Source organism: Mustelus asterias, chromosome 21 (assembly GCF_964213995.1).
Source record: "Mustelus asterias chromosome 21, sMusAst1.hap1.1, whole genome shotgun sequence".
In the NCBI taxonomy this organism is placed as follows: domain Eukaryota; kingdom Metazoa; phylum Chordata; class Chondrichthyes; order Carcharhiniformes; family Triakidae; genus Mustelus; species Mustelus asterias.
Window position 1 is genome coordinate 11,221,481 of NC_135821.1, and position 27,727 is coordinate 11,249,207.

The window sequence follows — 27,727 nt, forward strand, 5'->3', positions numbered from 1 at the left end:
CCTGTCCAAATACCTGGGGCTAATTAATGTTCTCTCCGCTTAATTAAGGATGCCAATATAAAACGGGCAACGCGCCCCTTCAGATTTCAAGGTGGACGTGGGCCAACCCATCACGGGGACGTCATCTGGGCAGCCTGACTGTGGGTGACAGAGAGAGGAGGAGGGGGTGGGGGGAGAGGCGGCCATTAATGGGGACCATTGAGTCACAGCTGACAAACTCTCGCCCATCTCCAAGGAGGGGGAGGAGGGGGGTATTGTCAAGTCAGGGAAGACCGCTGCTCGGGCTGCACAGTGCCTAGTTACACATCAAAAGTTTTCAGACATCCAGCGCGTGGTATTAATAGTGCAAGTTTGATTAGGCAAAGTGAATGTGATACCGTCTCGCTTCTGACTACCCGATCCTTCAGGAGAGAGAAAGGGATATCTTCCTAAAATAGAGCAGGAGAGGAGTACATAAGGATCGGGGCTGCTTTCAGCTACCGGTACCCACTGCTTGTACCTCAGCCACATTATTTACAGCCCTTCCGCCAACACGCGTACCGCGCCACTCAAGGTAAGTCCCTCGCCCAGAGTTTTACAGAGGGGGAGCGGGCCATCGGAGAGCGGGCAAAGATCGGAGCGGATAGCTTTTTTCTTTTTAATTTCCTGGCGGCAACAGTCGTGACGTTTGCAAAGAGGGGCGGAGGGGCAGGGAAAGGGAGGAAGGGAAGAAACGGAAGCATTCTTGAAAAGGATGAGAAGGTTTTTTTATTCGTAAAGGACTGAATAATGAAAGAGATTACCGCGACGGCGCAAGAAGGAGAGAGGAGGAAAATAAACGGCAAGAGACAGGAAAGGAAATGATAGAATCAGGAGGAGGAGAAAGATAAATATCAAGAGATTGAAATTATTGATTAGTGTCACAAGTAAGGCTTACATTAACACCGCAATGAAGTTACTGTGAAAATCCCCTAGCCGCCACACTCCTGTCCGGGTACACTGAGGGAGAATTTAGCACGGCCAACGCGCCCTAACCAACATGTCTTTCGGACTGTAGGAGGAAACCGGAGCACCCGGGGGAAACCCACTCAGACACGGGGGAGAACATGCAGACTCCGCACAGACAGTGACCCAAGCCGGGAATCGAACCCAGGTCCCTGGCGCTGCGAGGCAGCAGTGCTAACCACTGTGCCACCGTTCCTAGACCAAGGAAACCTCTGCGAATTTATAAGAGGGGGAAGTAAAATATATTCCAACATTGGCTGACTTAGGCACAGATGAGGAAGTCTGTTTTTTGAAATAATAGATACTTCCTCAGAAATGAAATAAACTGATGGAAGCGTTTTAAATCAGTTCACTGGAGTTTTAGTTCAGTTTGCAACTTAATGAGGAAGAATCGAATTCCACCCGTTTGGGGAATAATACTTGCGAGTCCAGAATTTCAAACCAAAAGTTGGAACCAATTGTTCCTTTACATCCGGGTTGAAGAGTCAGATTCAAAATTGGATGATTTTCAGTTAGGGTGGTTGCACAGTTGAAAGAGAGAATTTTGTTTCTAATGCTGGGGTTATTTCTGTTTTGTAAATAGTGGAGTGGGAGAGAGAAATGTTATTTTTTTCACTGCATATGAGAGTGTAAAACTCAAACTCTTAGGGCGGCACAGTAGTTAGCATTGCTGCCTCACAGCGCCAGGGACCCAGGTTCGATTCCCGACTTGGGTCACTGTCTGTGTGGAGTTTGCACGTTCTCCCCGTGTCTGCGTGGGTTTCCTCCGGGTGCCCCGGTTTCCTCCCACAGTGCAAAGATGTGCAGGTTGAGTGGATTAGCTGTGCAAAATTGCCCCCTAGTGTCCAAAGATGTGCAAGTTAGGTGGATTGGCCATGATAAATAGCTCCTTAGTGTCTAAAGGAGTGTAGGTTAGGTGGATTGGCTATGCTAAATTGCCCCTCGGTGTCCAAAGATGTGTAGGGTTAGGTGGATTAGTCGGGTAAATTTGTAGAGTTACGGGGAAGAGGCCTGGGTGGGATTGTTGTTGGCGCAGACTCGATGGGCCGAATGGCTTCTTTCTGCATTGTCGGGCTTCTATGAAAACAGGCCTCATTGAGTTAAGTGGCCATTGTTTTATCGGATGTCCATTAATCTCAGTCAAACAGAAACGTGGGTCATGTCATATCTCCTTCTTCACTTCCGATTCCCAACCCACAAGGGTGCCAACTCCGCCTCTGGTAGGGCGAGGAGACAGATCCCAAATCCACCCCTGCCGGAATGGGGGTCGAACTCCGTGCTGCTGGCACCTATCTGGTCTCTACCATCCGTCCAGCCAACTCCAATCCCCCCCCACCGGCCCACTGCCCGCCCAGCCCAAGGAATACGGGTTGCTATGGCAACATACACTTTCCATCCATATTGTAGTCTGGAGCGATGGATAGCAATGATAGAGGCTCAGAGTTCTTTCCGTCAAATGGCCAAGCGTTGGAAGGATTTACAAATTTATAATCCCTGTTCGGCCGCATTGTGAACTCACCTCCTTGGCCATCAGTTTAAATTTAAGTTTAAGTTTATTTATTATTGTCACAAGTAGGCTTACATTAACACTGCAATGAAGTTGCTGTGAAAATCTCCTAGTCGCCACACTCCGGCGCCTGTTCGGGTACACTGAGGGAGAATTTAGCACGGCCAAGTATGTCTTTGGGACTGTGGGAGGAAACCGGAGCACCCGGAGGTAACCCATGCAGACATGGGGAGAATGTGCAAACTCCACACAGACAGTGACCCAAAGCCGGGAATCGAACCCGGATCCCTGGCGCCGCGAGGCAGCAGTGCTAACCCACTGTGCCACTGTCAAGTCCTGGGGTGGGACTCAAACCCAGAACTTCTGGCTCAGAAGCAGGAACGCTAACCCCACTGTGCCACAAGACCTCCTCACGTCCTTTAATGGGTGTTAATTTGGGGGTTAAAGTGTGCGCGATTAGCCAAAGTTAAAATCAACCCCCCCTCCCACTCTGCCATTTCCTTAACTAGGATATTCTGGGAGGGGAGGCTTTCTATGGGCACCTTGTTCTGAGGGGAGGTGAGGCTGGGGTAGATATGGTCCTGATGTGGAGATGCTGGCGTTGGACTGGGGTAAACACAGTAAGAGTTTTAACAACACCAGGTTAAAGTCCAACAGGTTTATTTGGTAGCAAATGCCATTAGCTTTCGGAGCGCTGCTCCTTCGTCAGATGGAGTGGAAATCTGCTCTCAAACAGGGCACAGAGACACAAAATCAAGTTACAGAATACTGATTAGAATGCGAATCTCTACAACCAACCAGGTCTTAAAGATACAGACAATGTGAGTGGAGAATCTCACTGGCTGTCCTGTCTGGAGACAATACACATCTCTTTAACCTGTGCTTAATGCTCCCTCCACTCACATTGTCTGTATCTTTAAGACCTGGTTGGCTGTAGGGATTCGCATTCTAATCAGTATTCTGTAACTTGATTTTGTGTCTCTGTGCCCTGTTTGAGAGCACATTTCCACTCCATCTGACAAAGGAGCAGCGCTCCGAAAGCTAATGCAATTTGCTCCCAAATAAACCTGTTGGACTTTAACCTGGTGTTGTTAAAACTCTTACTTAGATATGGTCCCACAGGTTTATGCAATGGGACTCAGCAAGTGCCAATCGGTAACAATGGGGCAAACCTTTGTGGTCAGCTTCAGAGAGGGCAACCTGTCTAGCCATTCAAGTTGGTAAAGTATCTCGGGTCAGGATATCCTTGTAGAACCATACAGTGCAGAAGGAGGCCAATTGGCCCATCGAATCTGCACTGACCACAATCCCACCCAGACCGTATCCCCATAAACCCATGCATTTACCCTTGCTAGTCCCCATGACACTAAACGGGCAATTTTAGCATGGCCAATGCACCTAACTACACGTTTTTGGACTGTGGGAGGAAACCGGAGCACCCGGAAGAAACCCATGCAGATACAGGGAGAACGTGCAGTCTCCGCACAGACAGTGACCCAAGCTGTGAATCGAACCCGGGATCCCTGGCGCCGTGAGGCAGTAGTGCTAACCACTGTGTCACTGTGCCATCCGTGTAGCAGTGATTGAGGTTAAAGGCTCTTTGTGATGATGAGTAATTCACCCTCCCTCCCCTCTGGCAAATGCCACAAGGTAGCTGGTAGCCAACCAGGAATAATAACATAAAACCAAGGTAGAGAAAGAGAGAGGACATTGGTGTTGAAGTTCTTTATACTTTTATTTCAGAGTGATTTCATTTTGATATGGTTTAAATTCCTAACTTGGTTTTGTGTTTTCAACCATTTCTTTAAATTCTTTCATGGGATGTGGGCGTTACTGGCTGGGCCCAGCATTTATTGCCCAAGCCTAATTGCCCCTTGAGAAGGTGGTGTTGAACCGCCTTCTTGAACTGCTGCAGTCCCTGGACACCCACAGTACTGTTAGGGAGGGAGTTCCAGGGTTTTGGCCCAGCGACAGCGAAGGAAGGGCCGATATATTTCCAAATCAGGATGGTGTGTGACTTGGAGGGCAACTTCCAGGTGTGATGTTCCAAGGAATCTGCTGCCCTCGTCCTTCTAGAATCTAGGTGGTAGCGATAATGGGTTTAGAAGGTGTTGCCTAAGGAGCTTTGGTGAGTTCCTGCAGTGCACCTTGTGGATGGTACACACGGCTGCCACTATGTGTGGATGGCGGAGGGAGTGAATGATTGTGGATGGAGTCCCAATAGAACGGTGTTGCTTTGTCCTGCATGACGTTGAACTCCTTGAGTGTTGTTGGAGCTGCACTCATCCAGGCAAGTGGAGAGTATTCCCTCGCACTCCTGACTTGCACCTTGTAGGTGGTGAACTTGGGGAGTCAGGAGGTGAGTTACTCTCCGCAGGATTCCCAGCCTCTGACCTGCTCTGGTAGCCACAGTATTTATATGGCTGGATTCAGATCAGTTTCTGGTCAATGGTAACCCTCCCCGGATGTTGATAGTGGGGATTCGGTTATGGTAATGCCATTGAATGTCATGGGGAGATGGTTAGATCCTCTCTTGGTGGTAATGGTCATTGCCCGGCACTTATATGGCTCAGATGTTAACTTGCCGCCTGTGGCAAGTGGGGAGTATTCCATCACACTCCTGACTTGTTAGATGCTGGACAGGCTTTGGGGGGGGGGGGGGGGGGCAGTCAGGAGGTGAGTTAGTCTCTGCAGAATTCCCGGCCTCTGACCTGCTCTGGTAGCCACAATATTTATATGGCTGGGTCTAGTTGAGTTTCTGGTCGATGCTCACCCCCAGGATGTTGATAGTTGAGGGGGACTCAGTGATGGTCAATGACTGGGTCCAGTTGAGTTTCTGGTCGATGGTAACCCCCAGGGTGTTGATGGGGAGAGTTCCAGAATATTCACCCAGCGGAACAGCATCGTGGCTCCATTAATGGATAAGAAAACAGGCAGTAAGCGTGAAGGGTTTTAACCGAACTGTTGTCTTTTGATTTTGTGCTAAGTTTCCAAGGGGTCATGGCTGCGCTAAAGCTCAGAGACCATGGTCCCTGTCATCGGATTGGTTGCCCCATCTTAATTTTGCTGCATTTGGAGAGATTAATCTGGAGACAGGCCTTGTTGACTGTCTTGCTGATCCCATCAGCTCGCTCTCACTTGGGTCTTTAATACTTAGCGTCACAGCCAACTGCAGATTTACATCTGGCTCCACGCCACACTTTTAAATCCCTCCAGTCATTGGCAACATTCCACCAATGTAACTCCCCATTATCTCCCACCTGTGACAGTGATGTAACCCGTAACCAGATCCTGTCCCAATCTAAGCCTGCGATAGTGGCGTGTGGGACAGGATTTGTCATGGGAACCTGAGCCCACTCACTGTTCCCCAGCGTTAGAATTGAGGGCTTTCCTCTACGCTGGAGACTGAAGGAAGGCAACAAATCTAAGCAAAAGATGGTCCCAGCGGTAAACTGCGGGGCCATGGGGACGTAATGGAGGAGTGGGAGTAATTAGTTACCTCTTGCAAAGAGCTAGCAGAATCAGGAAGGGATGAATGGCCCACCTTTTGGGCTGCACGAGGGTGTGATTCATAGAATCGTCAAATCCCTACAGTGCAGGAGGAAGCCATTTGGCCCATGGAGTCGGCACCGACAACAATCCCACCCAGGCCCTATCCCCATAACCCCCCTGACACTAAGGGGTAATTTAGCATGGCCAATCCACCAAACCCGCACATCTTTGGACACTAAGATGCAATTTAGTATGGCCAATCCACCTAACCCGCACATCGTTGGACACTAAGATGCAATTTAGCATGGCCAATCCACCTAACCTACACATCTTTTGACACTAAGGGGCAATTTAGCATGACCAATCCACGTAACCTACACATCTTTTGACACTGAGGGGCAATTTAGCATGGCCAATTCACTTAAACTACACATTTTTGGACACTAAGATGCAATTTAGCATGGCCAATCCACCTAACCCGCACATCGTTGGACACTAAGATGCAATTTAGCATGGCCAATCCACCTAACCTACACATCTTTTGACACTAAGGGGCAATTTAGCATGACCAATCCACGTAACCTACACATCTTTTGACACTGAGGGGCAATTTAGCATGGCCAATCCACGTAACCTACACATCTTTTGACACTAAGATGCAATTTAGTATGGCTAATCCATCTAACCCGCACATCTTTGGACACTAAGGGGCAATTTAGCATGTCCAATCCACTTAACCCGCACATCTTTGGACTGTGGGAGGAAACTCACGCAGACACGGGGAGAATGTGCAAACTCCACACAGACAGGGACCCGAGGCTGGAATCAAACCCGGGTCCCTGGCGCTGTGAGGCAGCAGTGCTAACCACTGTGCCACCGTGCCTCGCTTATATTAAGCCGTCATAAGAGATTACTTTTGATTAGAAATGTATAGAATTATTTCCCTTTATGCTCCTTGAAAACAAATAAAAAGAAGAAACTTGCTACTTGTTTAGGCCCCTTAGCAACCAACCTCTGAATGTTCCAAGCCACTTTCTAACTCATTACATGTTGTTGATACGTGGTCACGATTGCACTGTCTAATAAAAAACCACAGGCAATTTGCACACATTAAGTACCCACAAATAGTGGTGTGATAATGGCAGGGTAATCTGCTTTTGTATTGTTGACTGAGAGATAAATATTGGCCAGGGCACTGGGGAGAGCTTCCCTGATCCTCAGCTGAAAGATTGGACATTTGCCAGAGCGACGCTGAAATGTCAGCTGAGATTTTGTTTGCCCAGGCAAGTCTTGAACCTATGTCTGCCCGACTCAGAATGTGACGCACCCTGGAGCTCTGGCTGAGCCTTGGGGCTTCAGACATTGGATGGCTAACCAGGGGTAAAAGAGAGAGAATTGTCACAGGGCAGGAATATTTGGGGTGTCAGTGAGCGGAATATTTTGCTGGCGCGTGTCTCACTCAGCTGCCTGCCTTAACCTGTGGGCGTTTTCCCGGCTTAAAGGCATTAACGGCCAGATCCCACTTCGAATGGGAAACAAATAGAAAGGAGGATTGTAATTAAAGGGAGAATCACCTTTGGGAAGAGCACCTTGATAGACGAACCTCTGTCCAAAAGGATATGAGCACATGGTGGCACAGTGGTTAGCACCGCTGCCTCACAGCGCCAGGGACCCGGGTTCGATTCCCAGCTTGGTACACTGTGTGGAGTTTGCACGTTCTCCCTGTGTCTGCGTGGGTTTCCTCCGGGTGCTCCAGTTTCCTCCCACACTCCAAAGGTGTGCAGGTTAGGTGGATTGGCCATGCTAAATTGCCCCATAGTGTCCTAATATGTGCAGGTTTGGTGGATTGGCAATGCTAAATTGCCCCTTATTGTCCAAAGATGTGCAGGTTAGGTGGATTGGCCATGCTAAATTGCCCCTTATTGTCCAAAGATGTGTAGGTTAGGTGGTATGGCCATGCTAAATTGCCCCATAGTGTCCAAAGATGTGCAGGTTAGGTGGATTGGCCATGCTAAATTGCCCCATAGTGTCCTAATATGTGTCGGTTAGGTGGATTGGCCATGCTAAATTGCCCCATAGTGTCCTAATATGTGTAGGTTAGGTGGATTGGCCATGCTAAATTGCCCCATAGTGTCCTAATATGTGTAGGTTAGGTGGATTGGCCATGCTAAATTGCCCCATAGTGTCCTAATATGTGTCGGTTAGGTGGATTGGCCATGCTAAATTGCCCCATAGTGTCCTAATATGTGTAGGTTAGGTGGATTGGCCATGCTAAATTGCCCCATAGTGTCCTAATATGTGTAGGTTAGGTGGATTGGCCATGGTAAATGCATGGGGTATGGGGATAGAGCAGGGTGGGAGGTCCTGTATAAGAGACACTTTTGAAGAGTTAGTGCAGACTCAATAGGCCGAATGACCTCTTTCTGCACTGTAAGGTTTCCATGGTGATGATTTTCTGGGATTTATATGAAAAATTGTTAGTCTGCCCTGCCACACCAAATTAAGACCCAATACCAACCTTCTCTTACGAGGTGATTCGCAGGGATCTGGCCATTGCTGGCTCGTCACATTCATAGACCCCCTTTTCCAACTCTCCCCCCTTGTCCGCCACCCTGTACAGCCGACATTGACTAAGCCAAGAGACGTGACTCCTCATCATCGAAGCAAAGGCCTGCGGAGGCTGGGGCGTGAGACCAGGATTCCCAGTTGACCAGACAAAGCAGGAACCTACAACTCCAATCTCCCCGGATTTATCTCCACGCAGCGATACCGTTCGTCCAGTGGTCCAGAACTCAAGTCTTACTGAGAGGAAGAAAAGAGAGACTTTTCTGTTTTATCGAAGATTTTCGGCATGGACTCAGCAGGACATTTCGCAAAATGCAAATGACCTTTCGCGAGAACACAACTCGAAGGTAGACCACTGAGGAAAAATAGAAGGGAACTGAGGATCAAACACAGGGAGGGGGGGGGGGGTGGGGGGAAACCATGCAGGAGCAGGAAGAGGTACCATTGCAAGTGGTATTCTGGCCACGATAAGATCCTCCACCAAAAGGCCAGAAGAAAAATCTTTAATTCGTCTAATACCTTAAACACCCTAAAGTGTTTCACCGTGATTGAAACTCTTTATAAAATACACTGAGGGACACAAATGCAGCAATCTGTTAGTGCACAGCAAGATCCCACAAACAACGATGATCCCGGTCACCTGATTTTGCTTTTGTGTCGTGCGGCGCGGCGACACAATGGTTGGCACTGCTGCCTCACAGCACCAGGGATCTGGGTTCGGTTCCGGCCTCGGGTGACTGTCTATGTGCACTTTCCCCCCGTGTCTGCGTGGGTTTTCTCCGGGTGCTCCAGTTTCCTCCCACACTCCAAAGATATGCGGTTTAGGTTGATTGGCCATGCTAAATTTCCCCATAGTGTCCAAAGATGTGCGGGTTAGGTGGATTGGCCATGTTAAATTTTTCCATAGTGTCCAAAGGTGTGCAGGTAGGCAGATTGTCCATGCTAAATTGTCCCTTATTGTCCCAAGATGTGCAGATTATGTGGATTGGCTATGCTAAATTGCACTTTAGTTTTCAAAGATGTGCACATTAGGTGGATTGGCCATCCTAAATGGCCCCTTCGTGTCCTAAGATGTGTAGGTCAGGTCATGCTAAATTGCTCCTTCGTGTTGAAAGATGTGCAGGTTAGGTGGATTGGCCCTGTTGAATTGCGTCCTAGTGTCCAAAGATGTGTAGGTCAGGTGGATTAGCGATGGGAAATGTGTGTGGTTATAGGGATAGGATGGGGTAGAGGGCTTGGGTAAGGTATTCTGTCAGAGAGTCAGTGCAGACACAATGGGCCAAATGGCCTCTTCTGCGCTGTAGGGATTCAATGATTCTATTGATGGTGGGTTGAATATCATTCATCATAAGATTGGAAAGAGCAGTGTCTCACTGATTGAAGGGGTGACAGGAATAACAGAGTCAGGAGCAACGGAATGTCTTCAGGAAGAGGGAGGTCACTGTGCTCCATGGATCTATGATGGAAGCTTCCAATTTTAGATAAATTATTTGGATCTGAATACGGCTGCATATAAGCGAGGCTAGGATTCTCCAGCCCTGCCGTGGACCAGCCAGAATTCCATTGATTTCCAGCAGGACTGGAAGCTCCTGGTGGAATATCGGGTCCTGAATTTTTTTTACATTAATTCATGCGGGCATCGCTGGCCACCTCACAGCTATTTAAGGACCTTTTCCCATCTTGCCTGGTGGGGGGCACGGTGATTAAGGGTGGGAAATAGGAAACACTCGCACCCTCGGTCTCGGGTGGGTAGTGGAGGGGGGGGAGGGAGCTTCAAACGGAAGGCCCCTTCAGACTGGGACGTCCTCCCCTCACGGAGCAGAGACCTCTGGCCTTCCCCAACTCCAGCATACCACCCCCCCCCCCCCCCCCCCCCCCCACTACCCCACTACCTTCCTCGCCCCGGGACCCCTGGTTACTTACCGGCACTGCTGTTCCCAGGACTTAGTCTCAGTCACAGAGCTGCGGTACCTCTTCCGGCCACTGCAGCGCTGTGCCTGGATGGGCTAGCCAGCTGTTGGGCCAATCTAATTGGCCGACAGCTCACCAAGGCAGGACATCCATCCCAGTGCGGACGGAGGAGGGTCTGCCTGCTGCCAAGCAAGCATCATTTGAGAGTAAAGTTGGAAGGGCTTGTGGGAGTTGGCAGGGGTGCCTTTTACGCCAACTCTCTGGATGATGGATGCCAAGCACTCGCCATCCTGAAAATTCATGCCCAGGGCATCTGAATTTCCTCCTAGTCCCTTCAAGCCTGCTCTTGTGAGACCGTGAAGATTCCACATTCACTCTGACGAGAGACAAGCGGGTAGAGTGGGCCCATATCACAGAATCATAGAATACAGTGCAGAAGAGGTCCTTCGGCCCATCGAGTCTGCACTGACGCATGAAAGGCCCTGACCTGCCCACCTAATCCCACTTGCCAGCACTTGGCAAGTTTATGATGTTATGATGTGCCAAGTACTCATCCAGATACTTTTTAAAGGATGTGAGGCATCCCCCCTCCACCACCCTCCCAGGCTGCGCATTCCAGACCCTCACCACCCCCTGGGTAAAAAAGGTTTTCCTGAAATCCACACCAAACCTCCCATCCGTCACTTTTAACTTTTTAGCATGATTTCCCATGGGGCAGAGGGTTTGATTTGATTTGATTTGATTCATAGGATGTTGGAATCGCTGGCTCGGCTCACACTTATTGCCCCTACCTAATGAACCCTTCAATTGAATGGCTTGCTAGACCATTTCAGAGGGCATTTATAAGTCAACCCACATTGCTGTGGAACTGGTTCAAGTTGATTTATTATTGTTACATGTATTGGGATACAGTGAAAAGTATTGTTTCTTGCGCGCTGTACAAACAAAGCATACCGTTCATAGAGTACGCCAGGGAGAAGGAAATGAGACAGTGCAGAATGTAGTGTTACAGTCATAGTTAGGATGTAGAGAAAGTTAACTTAACATAAGGTAGGCCCATTCAAAAGTCTGATGGCAGCAGGGAAGAAGCTGTTCTTGAGTCGGTTGGCACGTGACCCAAAATCATAGAATCCCTACAGTGCAGAAGGAGGACATTCAGCCCATCAAACCTGCACCAAGAACAACCCCACCAAAGCCCTATCCCCTTAACCACACGTATTTACCCTGCTAGTCTCGCTGACGCTAAGGGGCAATTTAGCATGGCCAATCAACCTAACCTGCACACCTTTGGAATGTGGGAGGAAACCGGAGCACCCGGAGGAAATCCACGCAGACACGGGGAGAACGTGCAGATTCTACACAGACAGTGACCTGAGGCTGGAATTGAACCCGGGTCCGTGGTGCTGTGAGGCAGCAGTGCTAACCACTGTGCCACCGCGCCACCTCAGACCTTCTGGATGGAAGAAAGTGGAAGAGAGCATGTCCTGTCATTGATACCATCACCTTCAGCTTTGTCACTGACCAAAGCTTCGAGTAACGGAAGTCCCAATACCATCCCCGCCATGGGACTTGTAGCCATCGACAACTGGGGTGGCACAGTGGCGTAGTGGTTAGCACTGATGCCTCACTGCGCCAGGAACCCAGGTTCGATTCCTGGCTTGTGTTACTGTCTGTGTGAAGTCTGCACGTTCTCCTCTTGTCTGCGTGGGTTTCCTCCGGTTTCCTCCCATAGTCCAAAGACGTGTGGATTAGGTGGATTGGCCATGCTAAATTGCCCCTTAGAGTTCAAAGATGTGTAGGTTAAGTGGATTGGCCATGCTAAATTGCCCCTTAGTGTCCAAAGATGTGCAGGTTAGGTGGATTGGCCATGCTAAATTGCCCCTTAGTGTCCAAAGATGTGTGGGTTAGGTGGATTGGCCATGCTAAATTGCCCCTTAGTGTCCAAAGATGTGTAGGTTAGGTGGATTGGCCATGCTAAATTGCCCCTTACTATCCAAAGATGTGCAGGTTCGGTGGATTGGCCATGCTAAATTGCCCCTTAGTGTCCAAAGATGTGCGGGTTTTGGATTGACCATGCTAAGTTGCCCCTTAATGTCCAAAGATGTGTAGGTTAGGTGGATTGGCCATGCTAAATTGCCCCTTAGTGTCAAAGGGATTAGCAGGGTAAATACATGGGGTTTTGGGGATAGAGCCTGGGTGGGATTGTGGTCGGTGTAGACTCGATGGGCCGAATGGCCTCCTTCTGTACTGTAGGGATTCTATGAATATGGTGATGAGGGGGTAATAGGGAGGGGTGGGATGAATTGAGCATTGTGTACGGTTAATGGTTTTGAAAAAACAAACAAAAGAGCAAAGAAAATTACAGCACAGGAACAGGCCCTTCAAGCCTGCACCGACCATGCTGCCCGACTGAACCAAAACCCGCTACTCTTCTGGGGACCGTATCTCTCTACTCCCAACTCTATTCACAGAATCCTACAGTGCAGGAGGAGGCCATTCAGCCCACCGATCACAATCCCACCCAGGCCCTATCCTCATAACCCCCATGCATTTACTGTATCTAGCTCCCCTGACACTAAGGGGCAATTTATCATGGCCAATCCACCTAACCCGCACATCTTTGGGACTGTGGGAGGAAACGGGAGCACCCGAAGGAAACCCACGCAGACACAGGGAGAATGTGCAAACTCCACACAGACAGTGGCGGGATCCGAACCCAGGTCCCTGGCACTGTGAGGCAGCAGTGCTAACCACTGTGTCACCGTGCCGCCCTATTCATGTGTTTGTCCAGACGCCCCTTAAGAGGCACTATCGTATCCGCTTCCACTACCTCCCCTGGCAGCGAGTTCCAGGCACCCACCATCCTCTGTGTAAAAAAACGTACCTTGTACATCTCCTTTAAACCTTGCCCCTCGCACCTTAAACCTATGCCCCCAAGTAACTGACTCTTCCACCCTGGGAAAAAGCTTCTTTGGTGCAAGAATATGGTGCTTGAAGATGCATTCACTGACCTTGGCTATTCGGGTGAGGTCATTGAACTTTTTTCCACCATTGGGGCAGCATGGTAGCACAGTGGTTAGCACTGCTTCTTCACAGCACCAGGGTCCTGGGTTCGATTCCCGGCTCGGGTCACTGTCTGTGTGGAGTTTGCACATTCTCACTGTGTCTGCGTGGGTTTCCTCCGAGTGCTCTAGTTTTCTCCCACATTCTGAAAGACGTGCTGGTTAGGGTGCATTGACCCGAACAGGCGCTGGAGTGTGGCGACTAGGGGAATTTCACAGTAACTTCATTGCAGTGTTAATGTAAGCCTTACTTGTGACTAATAAATAAACTTTTTACTTTGGCCTCTGAGGATATATCCACCGATGTGGAGGTGCCGGTGTTGGAATGGGGTAAACACAGTAAGAGTTTTAACAACACCAGGTTAAAGTCCAACAGGTTTATTTGGTAGCAAATTCCATTAGCTTTCGGAGCCCTGCTCCTTCGTCAGATGGAGTGGAAATCTGCTCACAAACAAGGCACAGAGACACAAATTCAAGTTACAGAATACTGATTAGAATGCGAATCTTTACAGCTCATCAAGTCTTAAAGATACAGACAATGTGAGGGGAGGGAGCATTAAGCACAGGTTAAAGAAATGTGTATTGTCTCCAGACAGGACAGCCAGTGAGATTCTGCAAGTCCAGGAGGCAAGCTGTGGGGGTTACCGATAGTGTGACATGAACCCAAGATCCCGGTTTAGGCCGTCCTCATGTGTGCGGAACTTGGCTATCAGTTTCTGCTCTGCGACTCTGCGCTGTCATGTGTCATGAAGGCCGCCTTGGAGAACGCTTACCCGACGATCAGAGGCTGAATGCCCGTGACCGCTGAAGTGCTCCCCCACAGGAAGAGAACAGTCTTGCTGGTGATTGTCAAGCAGTGTTCATTCATCCGTTGTCGTAGCGTCTGCATGGTTTCCCCAATGTACCATGCCTCGGGACATCCTTTCCTGCAGCGTATCAGGTAGACAACGTTGGCCGAGTCGCAAGAGTAGGTACCGTGTACCTGCTAGATGGTGTTCTCACGTGAGATGATGGCATCCGTGTCGATGATCCGGCACGTCTTGCAGAGATTGCTGTGGCAGGGCTGTGTGGTGCACCACGACACCACACAACCCTGCCACAGCAACCTCTGCAAGACGTGCCGGATCATCGACACGGATGCCATCATCTCACGTGAGAACACCATCTACCAGGTACACGGTACCTACTCTTGCAATTCGGCCAACGTTGTCTACCTGATACGCTGCAGGAAAGGATGTCCCGAGGCATGGTACATTGGGGAAACCATGCAGACGCTACGACAACGGATGAATGAACACTGCTTGACAATCACCAGCAAGACTGTTCTCTTCCTGTGGGGGAGCACTTCAGCGATCACGGGCATTCGGCCTCTGATCTTCAGGTAAGCGTTCTCCAAGGTGGCCTTCACGACACACGACAGCGCAGAGTCGCTGAGCAGAAACTGATAGCCAAGTTCCGCACACATGAGGACGGCCTAAACCGGGATCTTGGGTTCATGTCACACTATCGGTAACCCCCACAGCTTGCCTCCTGGACTTGCAGAATCTCACTGGCTGTCCTGTCTGGAGACAATACACATTTCTTTAACCTGTGCTTAATGCTCCCTCCACTCACATTGTCTGTATCTTTAAGACTTGATTAGCTGTAAAGATTTGCATTCTAATCAGTATTCTGTAACTTGATTTTGTGTCACTGTGTGCCTTGTTTGAGAGCAGATATCCACTCCATCTGACAAAGGAGCAGGGTTCCAAAAGCTAATGGCATTTGCTACCAAATAAACCTGTTGGACTTTAACCTGGTGTTGTTAAAACTCTTACAATGTATCCACCCTGAGGTAGTTAACACTGGCTGCATTAGGCTGTGCTGTCTGCAGTAAGTTAACTGGAAGGTTTTGCAAAACCCTCATGCTTGTTTTTAAGTTTAAGTTTAAAGTTTGTTTATTTATTAGTGTCACAAGTAGGCTGACATTAACACTGCACTGAAGTTACTGTGAAAATCCCCTAGTCGCCACACCTGTTGGGGTACACTGAGGGAGAATTTAGCACCTAACCCGCACATCTTTGGGACTGTGGGAGGAAACCGGAGAACCCGGATGTGGTGACCCACTGTAATTACATGTTGTATGCCTGGACAAACCCCTGCTGCACCTGGCCCGAGACTCCTCCCTTTCCACCTGAGACTCCTCCCTTTCCACCTGAACGAGGTATAAAGGTGATGGTTCCTCCTCCCTGCCTCAGTCTGGGCCAGGTTAGCTACAAGGGTGTGTTCCAGTTCTTTGCGATTAAAAGCCTGTTATTTTCACTCACTCGCTGGAGTCCTCGTAGTTGATGGTGCATCACTGGAGGAAACCCACGCAGACACGGGGAGAACATGCAGATTCCTTACAGACAGTGACCCAAGCCGGGAATCGAACCCGGGTCCCTGGCGCTGTGAGGCAGCAGTGTTAGCCACTGAGCCGCCATTTTTTCGGGACTAACCAATTTCGCCCCAGAATGTCCGTCCCTTGAATCATTTAAAGGGGAATTGGACAACTATTGAGAATTGAGAAGGATGTGAGGGTAGGGCTGGGGAAACGGGATCACAGTAGACAGCTCCATTGGTCAAAACCAGTCCCTGGACCAGCACAGACGGGTTGGACTGAATGGCCTCCCTTTCTACCAGTACTGGGGCGGGGAATCAAAGTGAGTGGATCGTGCAGAAACTTTCTGAAGCAATGAAATGTCTTCTCTTTAACAGCCGCAAACATGCCCATGACAAAGGTGCTCAAAGCAGATGACATCAACAAAGCCATCAGTGCTTTCAAGGGTAAGTGGAATTGCGTTTGTAAGTATTTGTTTAGTTATTTGTGTGTTTATTAAGTTATTTTTCTCTCTCTTTGTTTCCCTCTGACCTTCCCTCTCTCTTTCTCTCACACTTCCTCGTTCTCTCTCTTTCTCCCTTTCTCTCTCTCCCCTTCTTTCCTTCCCCCTTCCTCTCTTTCTTTCTTTCTTTTACTCTCCCTCTCTTTCTCTCTCTATTTCCTTCTTTCTTTTGCTGTTCCTCTCTCTCCCTTTCTCTCTTTCACTTTCTTTCCTTCTCTCACTGTTCCTCACTTTCTCTCTTCCTCCCTTTCTTCCTCCCTCTCTTTCTCCCTCTTTCTCTTTCACTCTCTATCTCATTCTCTCTCGCTCTCTCTTTCCCTCTGTTCCCGTTAAACTGCAGTTTAATTTCCATGGGGAGGTAGGACAGATCCCGTTCACCGCTCCGCCACAACTTCACTGTGAGAACTGCCAAAAATCCAGGGATCTGAGGGGGGAGGCACCCAACATCATTTTTCTGAGGTTTTAGTGTCTTTTCCACCAATGTAGTGGTGGTCGAGCAGGAGAGTCCATGGCGAAATGTATGGGCACCGCCATCGAGCAGCACGGTGGCACAGTGGTTAGCACTGCTGCCTCACAGCGCCAGGGACCCGGCTTCGATTCCACCCTCGGGTCACTGTCTGTGTGGAGTCTGCACGTTCTCCCCGTGTCTGCGTGGATTTCCTCCGGGTGCTCCGGTTTCCTTCCACAGTCCAAAGATGTGCGAATTAGGTTGATTAGCCATGCTAAATTCTCCCTAGTGTCCAAAGATGTGCAGGTTAGGTGGATTGGCCATGCTAAGTTGCCCCTTAGTGTCCAAAGATGTGCAGGTTAGGTGGATTGGCCATGCTAAATCGCCCCTTAGTATCCAAAGATGTGCAGGTTAGGTGGATTGGCCATGTTAAATTGCCCCTTAGTGTTCAAAGATGTGCAGGTTAGGTGGATTGGCCATGTTAAATTGCCCCTTAATATCTAACGATGTGCAGGTTAGGTGGATTGGCCATGCTAAGTTGCCCCTTCGTGTCCAAAGATGTGCAGGTTAGGTGGATTGGCCGTGCTAAATTGCCCCTTAATGTGCAAAGATGTGCAGGTTAAGGGGATTAGTGGGATAAATGTATGGAGTTATGGGTATAGGACGGGGTGGGGCCTGGGTAAGATGCTCTTTTGGAGAGTAGGTTCAAATATGACAGGCCAAATGGCCTTTTCTGCATTGTAGGGATTCTATGGATACATCACAATGGGATGATGGGCAGCAATGAGTTGCTGCTAATCAAACTATTCTTTGACAGAGCTGCTGTCACAGTGCACCTCATTACCCTGCTAGTTCCTCTCTGGGAAATTGTTACAAGGTTCAGCCCTCCTCCCTTGGCGCACGTTTTGTATCATGTGGTTAATATGGTAATCGCCACATGTTTGGCAGACACTGAAATCCTATTGGACAACACTCACCTGAACTACTGGAGCATTCGGTAGTTGTTGTGTCTGCCAGGAAGGCGGCATTTTTCTGGATGCATCGGAGTGTTCAGCATCCATCGTGAACTCAAGGGAGTTATCCCAAGGGAGGGAGTGCTATCAACAGACCCAAACTGGAAAGTTGTCGATGGACCAGCCAGGGAGGTAGTGAATTTGATAGGAACATAGGACTTAGGAGCAATAGTGGGCAATTCAGCCCTTCAAGCCCCCTCCGCCGTTCTATACGATCATGGCTGATCTTCATCTCATCCTAACTCCACTTCCCTGCCTTTTCCCCATCGCCCTTTATCCCACTTTTGATCAGATATTTATCTATGTCTTTCTTGAATTCATTGATCGATTCTGCATCCACTGCACTCTGGGGCAGTGAGTTCCATAGATTCACAACCCTCAGTGGAAGTATTTTCTCCTTATCTCTGTCACGAGCCTCTCCCCCTCTTATTCTACAACTATGACATCTTGTCTTGTTCTAGAAGGGGGAACATTTGGTTAACATTTCCTTATCAATCCCATTGGGTATTTTTGAGTATGTTGCAACTCTGGTGAGTGAGGATGAATAGAAGTCTTGGAGACAGTAACAAAGAACAATACAGCACAGGAACAGGCCCTTCGGCCCTCCAAGCCTGCGCCGCTCATGTGTTCCTAACTAGACCATCTGTTTGTATCCCTCTATTCCCAGTCTGTTCATGTGGCTGTATAGATAAGTCTTAAATGATCCTAGCGTGTCCGCCTCAACCACCTTGCTTGGTAATGCATTCCAGGCCCCCACCACCCTCTGTGTAAAATACGTCCCCCGCATATTTGTATTGAACCTTGCCCCCCTTACCTTGGACTTGTGACCCCTTGTGTTTGTCATTTCTGACCTGGGAGAAAGCTTCCAACTGTTCGCCCTAACCACCACCTAGAAGCCTTCAAACCATTATCCCAACAAAACTCATCTCCAAACTCCGTGGCCTGGGCCTCGGCTCCTCCCTCTGCAACTGGATCCTAGACTTCCTAACCCACAGACCGCAATCAGTAAGGATAGGCAACGACACCTCCTCCACGATCATCCTCAGCACCAGTGCTCCACAAGGCTGTGTCCTCAGCCCCCTACTATACTCCTTATACACCCATGACTGTGCGGCCAAATTTCCCTTCAACTCCATTTTCAAGTTTGCTGACGACACCACCGTAGTGGGTCAGATCTCAAACAATGACGGGACAGAGTACAGGAATGAGATAGAGAATCTGGTGAACTGGTGCAGCAACAATAATCTCTCCCTCAATGTCAACAAAACGAAGGAGATTGTCATCGACTTCAGGAAACGTAGAGGAGAACATGCCCCTGTCTGCATCAACAGGGATGAAGTGGAAATGGTCGAGAGCTTCAGGTTTCGAGGTGTTCAGATCGCCAACAACCTGTCCTGGTCCCCCCATGCCGACACTATAGTTAAGAAAGCCCCACCAACGCCTCTACTTTCTCAGGAGGTTAAGGAAATTTGGCATGTCAGCTGCAACTCTCATCAGCTTTTACAGATGCACCATAGAAAGTATCCTTTCTGGATGTATCACAGCTTGGTATGGCTCCTGCTCTGCCCAAGACCGCAAGAAACTACAAAGGGTTGTGAACGAAGCCCAGTCCATCACGCAAACCAGCCTCCCATCCATTGACTCCATCCACACTTCCCGTTGCCTTGGAAAAGCAACGAGCATAATCAAGGACTTCACGCACCCCGGACATTTTCTCTTCCATCTTCTTCCATTGCGAGAAGGATACAAAAGTCTGAGATCACGTACCAACCGACTCAAGAACAGTTTCTTCCCTGTTGCCATCAGACTTTTGAATGGACCTACTTTATATTAAGTTGATCTTTCTCTACACCCTAGCTATGACTGTAACACTATATTCTGCACCCTCTCCTTTTCTTCTCCCCTATGTACTCGATGAATGGTATGTTTTGTCTGTATAGCGTGATGGAGGCTATTAATCCAGAAACTCAGATAACGTTCTGGGGACCCGGGTTCGAATCCCGCCAAGGTCGATGGTGCAATTTGAATTCAATAAAAAAAATGTGGAATTAAGAATCTACAGATGGCCATGAAACCATTGTCGATTGAAAAATCCATCTGGTTCACTAATGTCCTTTAGAGAAGGAAATCTGCCGTCCTTCCCCGGTCTGGCCTACATGTGACTCCAGAGCCACAGCAATGTGGTTGACTCTCAACTGCCCTCCAAGGGCAACTAGGGATGGGCAATAAATGCTGTCCCACAAATGAATTTTTAAAAAGCGTGCAAGAAACAATACTTTTCTTTGTATCCAATACATGTGGCAATAATAAATCAAATCAAATCAAGAAGAGTGGGCGAATCCAATTCAGTCCAGTCCGTGGCTCCAGGACGGAACAGCAAGGTTACCTGGGAGTTGGACCATTCACCTACTCGGAACCAACCCACACTGAGCTGGAAAGGGGACTAAATAGAGATATCACAGCAAAACCAGTGGCTGGTTCTCTTTCTTTCGCAGCCCCTGAGTGTCGAGGTTGACTTCCTTCCACGCCTGGGAGGTGGGTTCTGCGGTGAATAGACCAATACTGGGGCCGCAGTCCTAACTGCTGGTTTGCCAGGTGGTGTTTGGCGAGGTGGGTGGATGGGATGCTCTGAATTCTGCGCTCTCTCTCCGCTGTTTGTGCTTTGCCACCGCGTGCTCCACCCAATGAAGCTCGAGGTGACTGGTGCCCTCGCGGATGCTTCTTCTCCAGTTTGTGTGTTCCAAGGCAAGCCATTCCCACAGGTCCAATGGGCATGTTGCATTTATTTAGGGAGCCTTTCAGAGTGTCCTTCCTGCCCAAGGAGGACAGCATTTCCTCTGCCCTCCTTGTGGCACAGTCTTTTTTTAATATTCATTCGTGGGACATGGGCGTCGCTGGCTGGGCCAGCATTTATTGCCCATCCCTAGTTGCCCGAGGGCAGTTGAAAGTCAACCACATTGCTGTGGCTCTGGAGCCGCATGTAGGCCAGACCAGGTAAGGACGGCAGATGCGAGGAAAAACTTTTTTCTAATACATCATAGAATCCCTACAGTACAGAAGGAGGCCATTCGGCCCATCGAGTCTGTACCGACCACAATCCCACCCAGACCCTATTCCCGTAACGCCACATATTTACCCTGCTAATCCTCCTGACACTAGGTTCAATTTAGCATGGCCAATCCACCTAACCTGCACATTGTTCGGACTGTGGGAGGAAAGATGTGTAGGTTAGGTGGATTGGCCATGCTAAATTGTCCCTTAGTGTCCAAAGATGTGCGAGTTAGGTGGATTTGTCATGCCAAATTGCCCCTTAGTATCCAAACATGTGTAGGTTAGGTGGATTGACCATGCTAAATTGCCCCTTAGTGTCCAAAGATGTGCAGGATAGGTGGATTGGCCATGCCAAATTGCCCCTTAGTATCCAAACATGTGTAGGTTAGGTGGATTCATAGAATCATAAAATCCCTACAGTGCAGAAGGAGGCCATTCGGCCCATCGAGTCTGGACCAACCACAATCCCACCCAGGCCCAATTCCCGTAACCATACATATTTACCCTGCTAATCCCCCCTGACACTAGGGTCAATTTAGCACGGCCAATCCACCTAACCCGCACATCTTTGGATTGTGGGAGGAAACCGGAGCACCCGGAGGAAAGCGACACAGACACGGGGAGAACGTGCAAACTCCACACAGACAGTGATGCAAGGAATTGAACCTGGGTCCCTGGCACTGTGAGGCGGCAGTGCTAACCATTGTGCCACCATGCCGCCCCTTAGTGCTCAAAGACGTGCGGGTTTAGGTGGATTCACCATGCCAAATTGCCCCTTAGTGACAGGGGGACGAGCTAGGGTAAATAAATGGGGTTGCGGGGGTAGGGTTGGATGGGATTGTTGTCAGTGCAGGCCTGATGGGCTGAATGGCCTCCTTCAATACTTCTATGATTCGAATGTCCTGAATTGTAAAGTTTGAAAGGACAAGTGTCTACCTCATGACTGAACCTCGTTATGTAATTTTCAGACCCTGGCACCTTCGATTACAAGAGGTTCTTCCAGCTAGTCGGACTAAAGGGCAAAACCGCTGCACAAGTGAAGGAAGTCTTTGAAATTCTTGACAAGGATCAGAGTGGCTTCATTGAAGAGGAGGAGCTCAAGTAAGAAAATAAAATGCTTTTTTGAGCGTTCTTCGATTTTACTTCATTCGCGGGATGTGGGCGTCGCTGGCTAGGCCAGCCTTTACTGCCCATCCCCACTTGCCTTTGAGAAGATGGTGGTGAGCTGCCTTCTTGAATCTCCATGAGGTGTAGGTACACCCACAGTGCTGTTAGGGAGAGAGTTCTGAGATTTTCGCCCAGCGACAGTGAAGGAACGGCGAATATATTTCAAAGCCTGTGGGTGGCATGGTGGCGCAGTGGTTAGCACTGCTGCCTCACGGCACCAGGGACCCGGGTTCCATAAGACATTGGAGCAGAATTAGGCCACTCGGCCCATCGAGTTTGCTCCGCCGTTCAATCATGGCTAATATTTTTCTCATCCCCATTCTGGGGCGGCGCGGTGGCCCAGTGGTTAGCGCTGCTGCTCCACAGCTCCAGGGACCTGGGTTCGATCCCCGGCTTGGGTCACTGTCTGTGCGGAGTCTGCACGTTCTCCCTGTGTCTGCGTGGGATTCCTCCGGGTACTCCAGTTTCCTCCCACAGTCCAAAGATGTGCGGGGTTAGGTTGATTGGCCATTCTAAAAATAAATTGCCCCTTTGTGTCCTGAGATGCGTAGGTTAGAGGGATTAGTGGGTAAAATATATGTAGGGATATGGGGGTAGGGCCTGGGTGGGATTGTGGTCGGTGCAGACTCGATGGGCCGAATGGCCTCTTTCTGTACTGTAGGGTTTCTATGATTCTATAAGACCATAAGACATAGGAGCAGAATTAGGCCACTTGGGTTCGATTCCCGGCCTTGGGTCACTGCCTGTGTGGAGTCTGCACGTTCTCCCCGTGTCTGTTCCGGTTTCCTCCCACGGTCCGAAAGACGCGCTGGTTAGGGTGCATTGGCCGCGCTAAATTCTCCCTCAGTGTACCCGAACAGGCGCCGGGGTGTGGCGACTAGGGGATTTTCATGGTAACTTCATTGCTGTGTTAATGTAAGCCTCCAGCTGGAGGTGTTCCTAGTGATCTGCTGCCCTTGTACTTTTTTTGGATGGTACAGCTTGTGGGTTTGGAAGGTGCTGTTGAAGGAGCCTTGGTGAGTTCCTGCAGTGCATCTTGTAGATGGTACACACGGCTGCCACTGTGTGTGGGTGGTGGGGGGAGTCAATGTTGGTGGAAGGGGTGCCAATCAAGTGGCGCTGCTTTGTCCTGGATGGTGCCAAGCTTCTTGAGTGTTGCTTCAGCCATACTCCTGACTTGTCCTTTGTAGATGGTGGACAGTCTTTAGGGAGTCAGGAGGTGAGTTACTCACCGCAGGGTTCCCAGCCTCTGATCTACTCTTGGAACTACAGTATTTATATGTCTGGGTCCAGTTCCGATCCTAATCATTGATAACGCCTTGTGATGGAGCACTAACCTGCACATCTTTGGACACTAAGGGGCAATTTAGCATGGCCACTCCACCTAACCTGCACATCTTTGGACACTAAGGGGCAATTTAGCATGGCCAATCCACCTAACCTGCACATCTTTGGACACTAAGGGGCAATTTAGCATGGCCACTCCACCTAACCTGCACATCTTTGGAGCGTGGGAGGAAACCGGAGCACCCGGAGGAAACCCACGCAGACATGGGGAGAACATGCAGACTCCGCACAAACAGTGACCCGAGGCCAGAATTGAACCCAGGTCCCTGGCGCTGTGAGGCAGCAGTGCTTGAACCCTTTAGCCCCAAGAGCTTTATCTACAGAAACAGAGAAAGCAGCGGGAGTCGGCTGATGTTGTTAATATTTTCCTCCACACAGGGGGGTGCTAAAGGGTTTCTCCGCTCACGGAAGGGATCTCAATGACAGTGAAACCAAGGCATTCCTTGCAGCCGGTGATTCGGATCACGATGGTAAAATTGGAGCGGACGGTAAGTACTTGACACTGAGCCCCGGCTATCTGAGACCTGCGTCACGGTGACAACTGTTTACCCAGCATGCAAAGAGCTCTGAGTGGCCATTCACTTGCCATTTCCCCTCCCCACTCTTACGAAGTCACCCACTTGGGTAACCATCTCTGATTGGATATTATTCCTGGAGGCGTCGTCATGTGACATTGATTAAGGCTACATTTGGAATCAGTTCTGGTCGCCCTGCTATAGAAAGGATGTTATTAATCTGGAAAGTTTTTTTTTAACGGTTATTTATTCGTGTCAATAGTAGGCTTACATTAACACGGCACGGTGGTTAGCACTGCCGCCTCACAGCACCAGGGACCCGGGTTCGATTCCCGGACTGGGACACTCTGTGTGGAGTCTGCACATTCTCCCCGTCTCTGCGTGGGTTTCCTCCGGGTGCTCCGGTTTCCTCCCACAGTCCGAAAGACGTGCTGGTTAGGTGCATTGGCCATGTTAAATTCTCCCTCAGTGTACCTGAACAGGCGCCGGAGTGTGGCGACTAGGAGATTTTCACCGTAACTTCATTGCAGTGTTAATGTTAGCCTACTTGTGACACTAATAGATAAACTTTAAAAACAATGAAGTCAGTGAAAATCCCCTAGTCGCCACACTCCGGCGCCTGTTCGGGGACACTGAGGGAGAATTTAGCACGGCCAATGCACCCTAACCAGCATGTGTTTCAGACAATGAGAGGAAACCAGAGCACCCGGAGGAAACCCACGCAGACACGGAGAGAATGCGCAGAATCCGCACAGTCACCCAAGCTGGGAATCGAACCCTGATCCCTGGCGCTTTGAGGCAGCAGTGCTAACCACTGTGCCACCGTGCCGCACCATAAAAGTGTGCAAAAAATATTTAGAAGGATGTTACCGAGATTGGAAGGTTTGAATTATAAAGAGAGGCTGGATAGGCTGAGATTTCTTTCCCTGGAGCGTAGGAGGATGAGGGGGGTGACCTTATAGAGGTTTATAAAATCATGAGGGGCAGAGATAAGGGGAATAGCCAAGGTCTTTTCCCCAGGGTAGGGGCGTCCAAATCTAGAGGGCAGAGGTTAAAGGTGAGAGGGGAAAGATTTAAAAGGAACCTGAGGGGTAACTTTTTCACACAGAGGGTGGTGCGTGTATGGGATGAGCTGCCAGAGGAGGTGGTGGAGGCGGGTACAATTACAACATTGAAAAGACATTTGGACAGGTACATGGATGGGAAAGGTTTAGAGGGATATGGGGCCAAACGCAGGCAAATGGGACTGGTTCAGTTTAGGAAACCTGGTCGGCATGGACGAGTTGGGCCGAAGGGCCTGTTTCCATGCTGTATATCTCTATGACTCTATGACTCTAAGACCTCCTCTCGTGAACCATCCCGTCCTCACATTACCCACCATTGGCCTCCCTTGCAGGTCTGGCCAATAAAGGAAGATGAACAGACTCTCCAGTACCTGATTGGGCGTCAGTCAAACAACTATGGTGTCCCATTTTCCTAGAATAAACTAAGGGTGTTTCAAGGTTTTTTTTGTAATTGGCCTTGTGATAGTTCAAAGCTAACTCCCGGAAATTCATTCTTCATTCCTGAAGGGTTAGCAAGCAAGTATGTTTTTTAATTCATCGGATGTGGGTATCATTGGCTGGGCCACAAACGTAGGTGCGGCACGGTGGCACAGTGGTTAGCACTGCTGCCTCACAGCGCCAGGGACCCGGGGTTCAAATCTGGCCTTGGGTGGCTGTCTGCGTGGAATCTGCACGTTCTCCCCGTGTCTGCGTGGGTTTCCTCCGGGTGCTCTGGTTTCCTCCCACACTCCAAAGATGTGCAGGTTAGGTAGATTGGCCATGCTAAATTGCCCCTTAGTGTCCAAAGGTGTGCAGGTTAGGTGGATTGGCCACATTAAATTGCCCTTTAGTCTCCAAAGATGTGTAGGTTAGGTGGATTGGCCATGCTAAATTGCCCCTTAGTGTCCAAAGATGTGCAGGTTAGGTGGATTGACCATGCTAAATTGCCCCTTAGTGTCCAAAGATGTGCGGGTTAGGTGTATTGACCATGCTAAATTGCCCTTAGTGTCCAAAGATGTGTAGGCTAGGTGGATTGGCCGTGCTAAATTGTCCCTTAGTGTCCAAAGATGTATAGGTTAGGTGGATTGGCCATGCTAAATTGTCCCTTAGTGTCCAAAGATGTGCAGGTTAGGTGGATTGGCCATGCTAAATTGTCCCTTAGTGTCCAAAGATGTGCAGGTTAGGTGGATTGGCCATGCTAAATTGTCCCTTAGTGTCCAAAGATGTGCAGGTTAGGTGGATTGGCCATGCTAAATTGCCCCTTAGTGTCCAAAGATGTGCAGGTTAGGTGGATTGACCATGCTAAATTGCCCCTTAGTGTCCAAACATGTGCGGGTTAGGTGGATTGACCATGCTAAATTGCCCTTAGTGTCCAAAGATGTGTAGGTTAGGTGGATTGGCCGTGCTAAATTGTCCCTTAGTGTCCAAAGATGTGCAGGTTGGGTGGATTGGCCATGCTAAATTGTCCCTTAGTGTCCAAAGATGTGCAGGTTAGGTGGATTGGCCATGCTAAATGTGTGGGGTGACAGGGATAGAGCCTGTCTGAGAGCCAGTGCAGACTTGATGGGCCAAATGGCCTCTTTCTGCACTGTTGGGATTCCATAATTTTATGTCGCAGCAAACCTGATAGGTTTTTGATGACATTATTTATGGACCTTTCAATTCCAGATTTGTTTTGAATTTAGATTCCACCACTTGGCCACGGTGGGATTTGAACCCCGGTCCCCAGGTCATTGCCCTGGATTACTGGATCACTACTCCAGTGACAATACCACTATGCCACCACCACCACCTCCCTCTGCCATTAATGTGCTTTTGGTTTCTGGGTCTTTTTGAGAGGGACAGTGAAGATATTGAAGAGGGACAGGCAAGGTATTGGAGAGCAGGAGGCCTCAAAACTAAGCTGTTAGCACAGAAGGTTGGCTTAGTAGCTGGAAAGGCCCCGCGTGGGCTAGCTCTCCAGTACAACAGTGCTTCATTCAGAGAGAGAAAGGGGGCCACATCCAGGGCCTACAACAACTCAAACCCGTATTCTAATCCGGGCCAGGCAGTGAGCGCATGTTTTAACTTCCCACCGCTCCTCCCTCATTGGGCAAAATCCCGCTCACTCAACAGTGAAACTCGTATTCCTATGAAGCCCACAGGGCGATCCATTAATGATTCCCCAGGTCCCTCCTGTCCTTTAGGGAAGGAAATCTGTCATCCTTACCTGGTCTGGTACTTCGGGCTTGGAGGGCCGAAGGGCCTGTTCCTGTGCTGTATTGTTCTTTGTCTGGCCTACATGTGACTCCAGAGCCACAGCAATGTGGTTGACTCTCAACTGCCCTCCGAATAAGGGATGGGTAATAAATGCTGGCCAGCCAGCGATGCCCATGTCCCACGGATGAATAAAAGAAAAGCTAGCTAATGAGCCAGCCTGGCTGGCAATACGTGGAAAAATGGCCGACTCCCATCGCTCCCGCCTCTTGTTACTGAGTCTCTTAGGAGATTAATTTTTTGACTTATTTCTTTTCTCTTTTTTCTATCTTTCTTTTCAGAATTTGCAAAAATGGTGGCCCAAGCATAAAAGATCTGAACCAAATCGGTCCTCCAATGCCCCTTTCCCATCACCATTCGAATTCACAACGGCTCCTCCACAGAAAACCTCGATTAATTGATGTCCACACGGTTCCTTCTATTTATTTGTACATTTTATACTCGTGTTTGTGCCAGAAGATGCTGTCAAACAAATAAATGTCAAAAGAATAATTTGGTCCTACAA

The 27,727-nt window shown here is 49.2% G+C and overlaps 1 protein-coding gene across 2 annotated transcripts; it reads left to right on the forward strand.

The window, feature by feature from the left end:
* Window positions 1-399: 399 nt before the first annotated feature.
* On the forward strand, window positions 400-27,727 carry LOC144509125 (parvalbumin alpha). 2 transcript variants are annotated; one of them, XM_078237504.1, is made up of 5 exons: window positions 400-553; window positions 16,258-16,326; window positions 21,863-21,995; window positions 23,787-23,896; window positions 27,504-27,727. In XM_078237504.1, the coding sequence occupies exons 2-5, from the start codon at window positions 16,266-16,268 to the stop codon at window positions 27,530-27,532; spliced, it is 333 nt and encodes a 110-aa protein (XP_078093630.1). In that variant the 5' UTR covers window positions 400-553; window positions 16,258-16,265; the 3' UTR covers window positions 27,533-27,727. The 2 variants fall into 2 exon arrangements, with proteins under 2 accessions (XP_078093630.1, XP_078093631.1); XM_078237505.1 differs by lacking the exon at window positions 400-553 and adding an exon at window positions 8,515-8,895.

Bases quoted from the DNA above. Each gene is read 5' to 3' on its own strand.
- LOC144509125 (XM_078237504.1), top strand. From the start codon at position 16,266: ATGCCCATGACAAAGGTGCTCAAAGCAGATGACATCAACAAAGCCATC. The intron at 16,327-21,862 runs GTAAGTGGAATT...TGTAATTTTCAG, and splicing joins AGCCATCAGTGCTTTCAAGG to ACCCTGGCACCTTCGATTAC. The intron at 21,996-23,786 runs GTAAGAAAATAA...TCCTCCACACAG, and splicing joins ATTGAAGAGGAGGAGCTCAA to GGGGGTGCTAAAGGGTTTCT.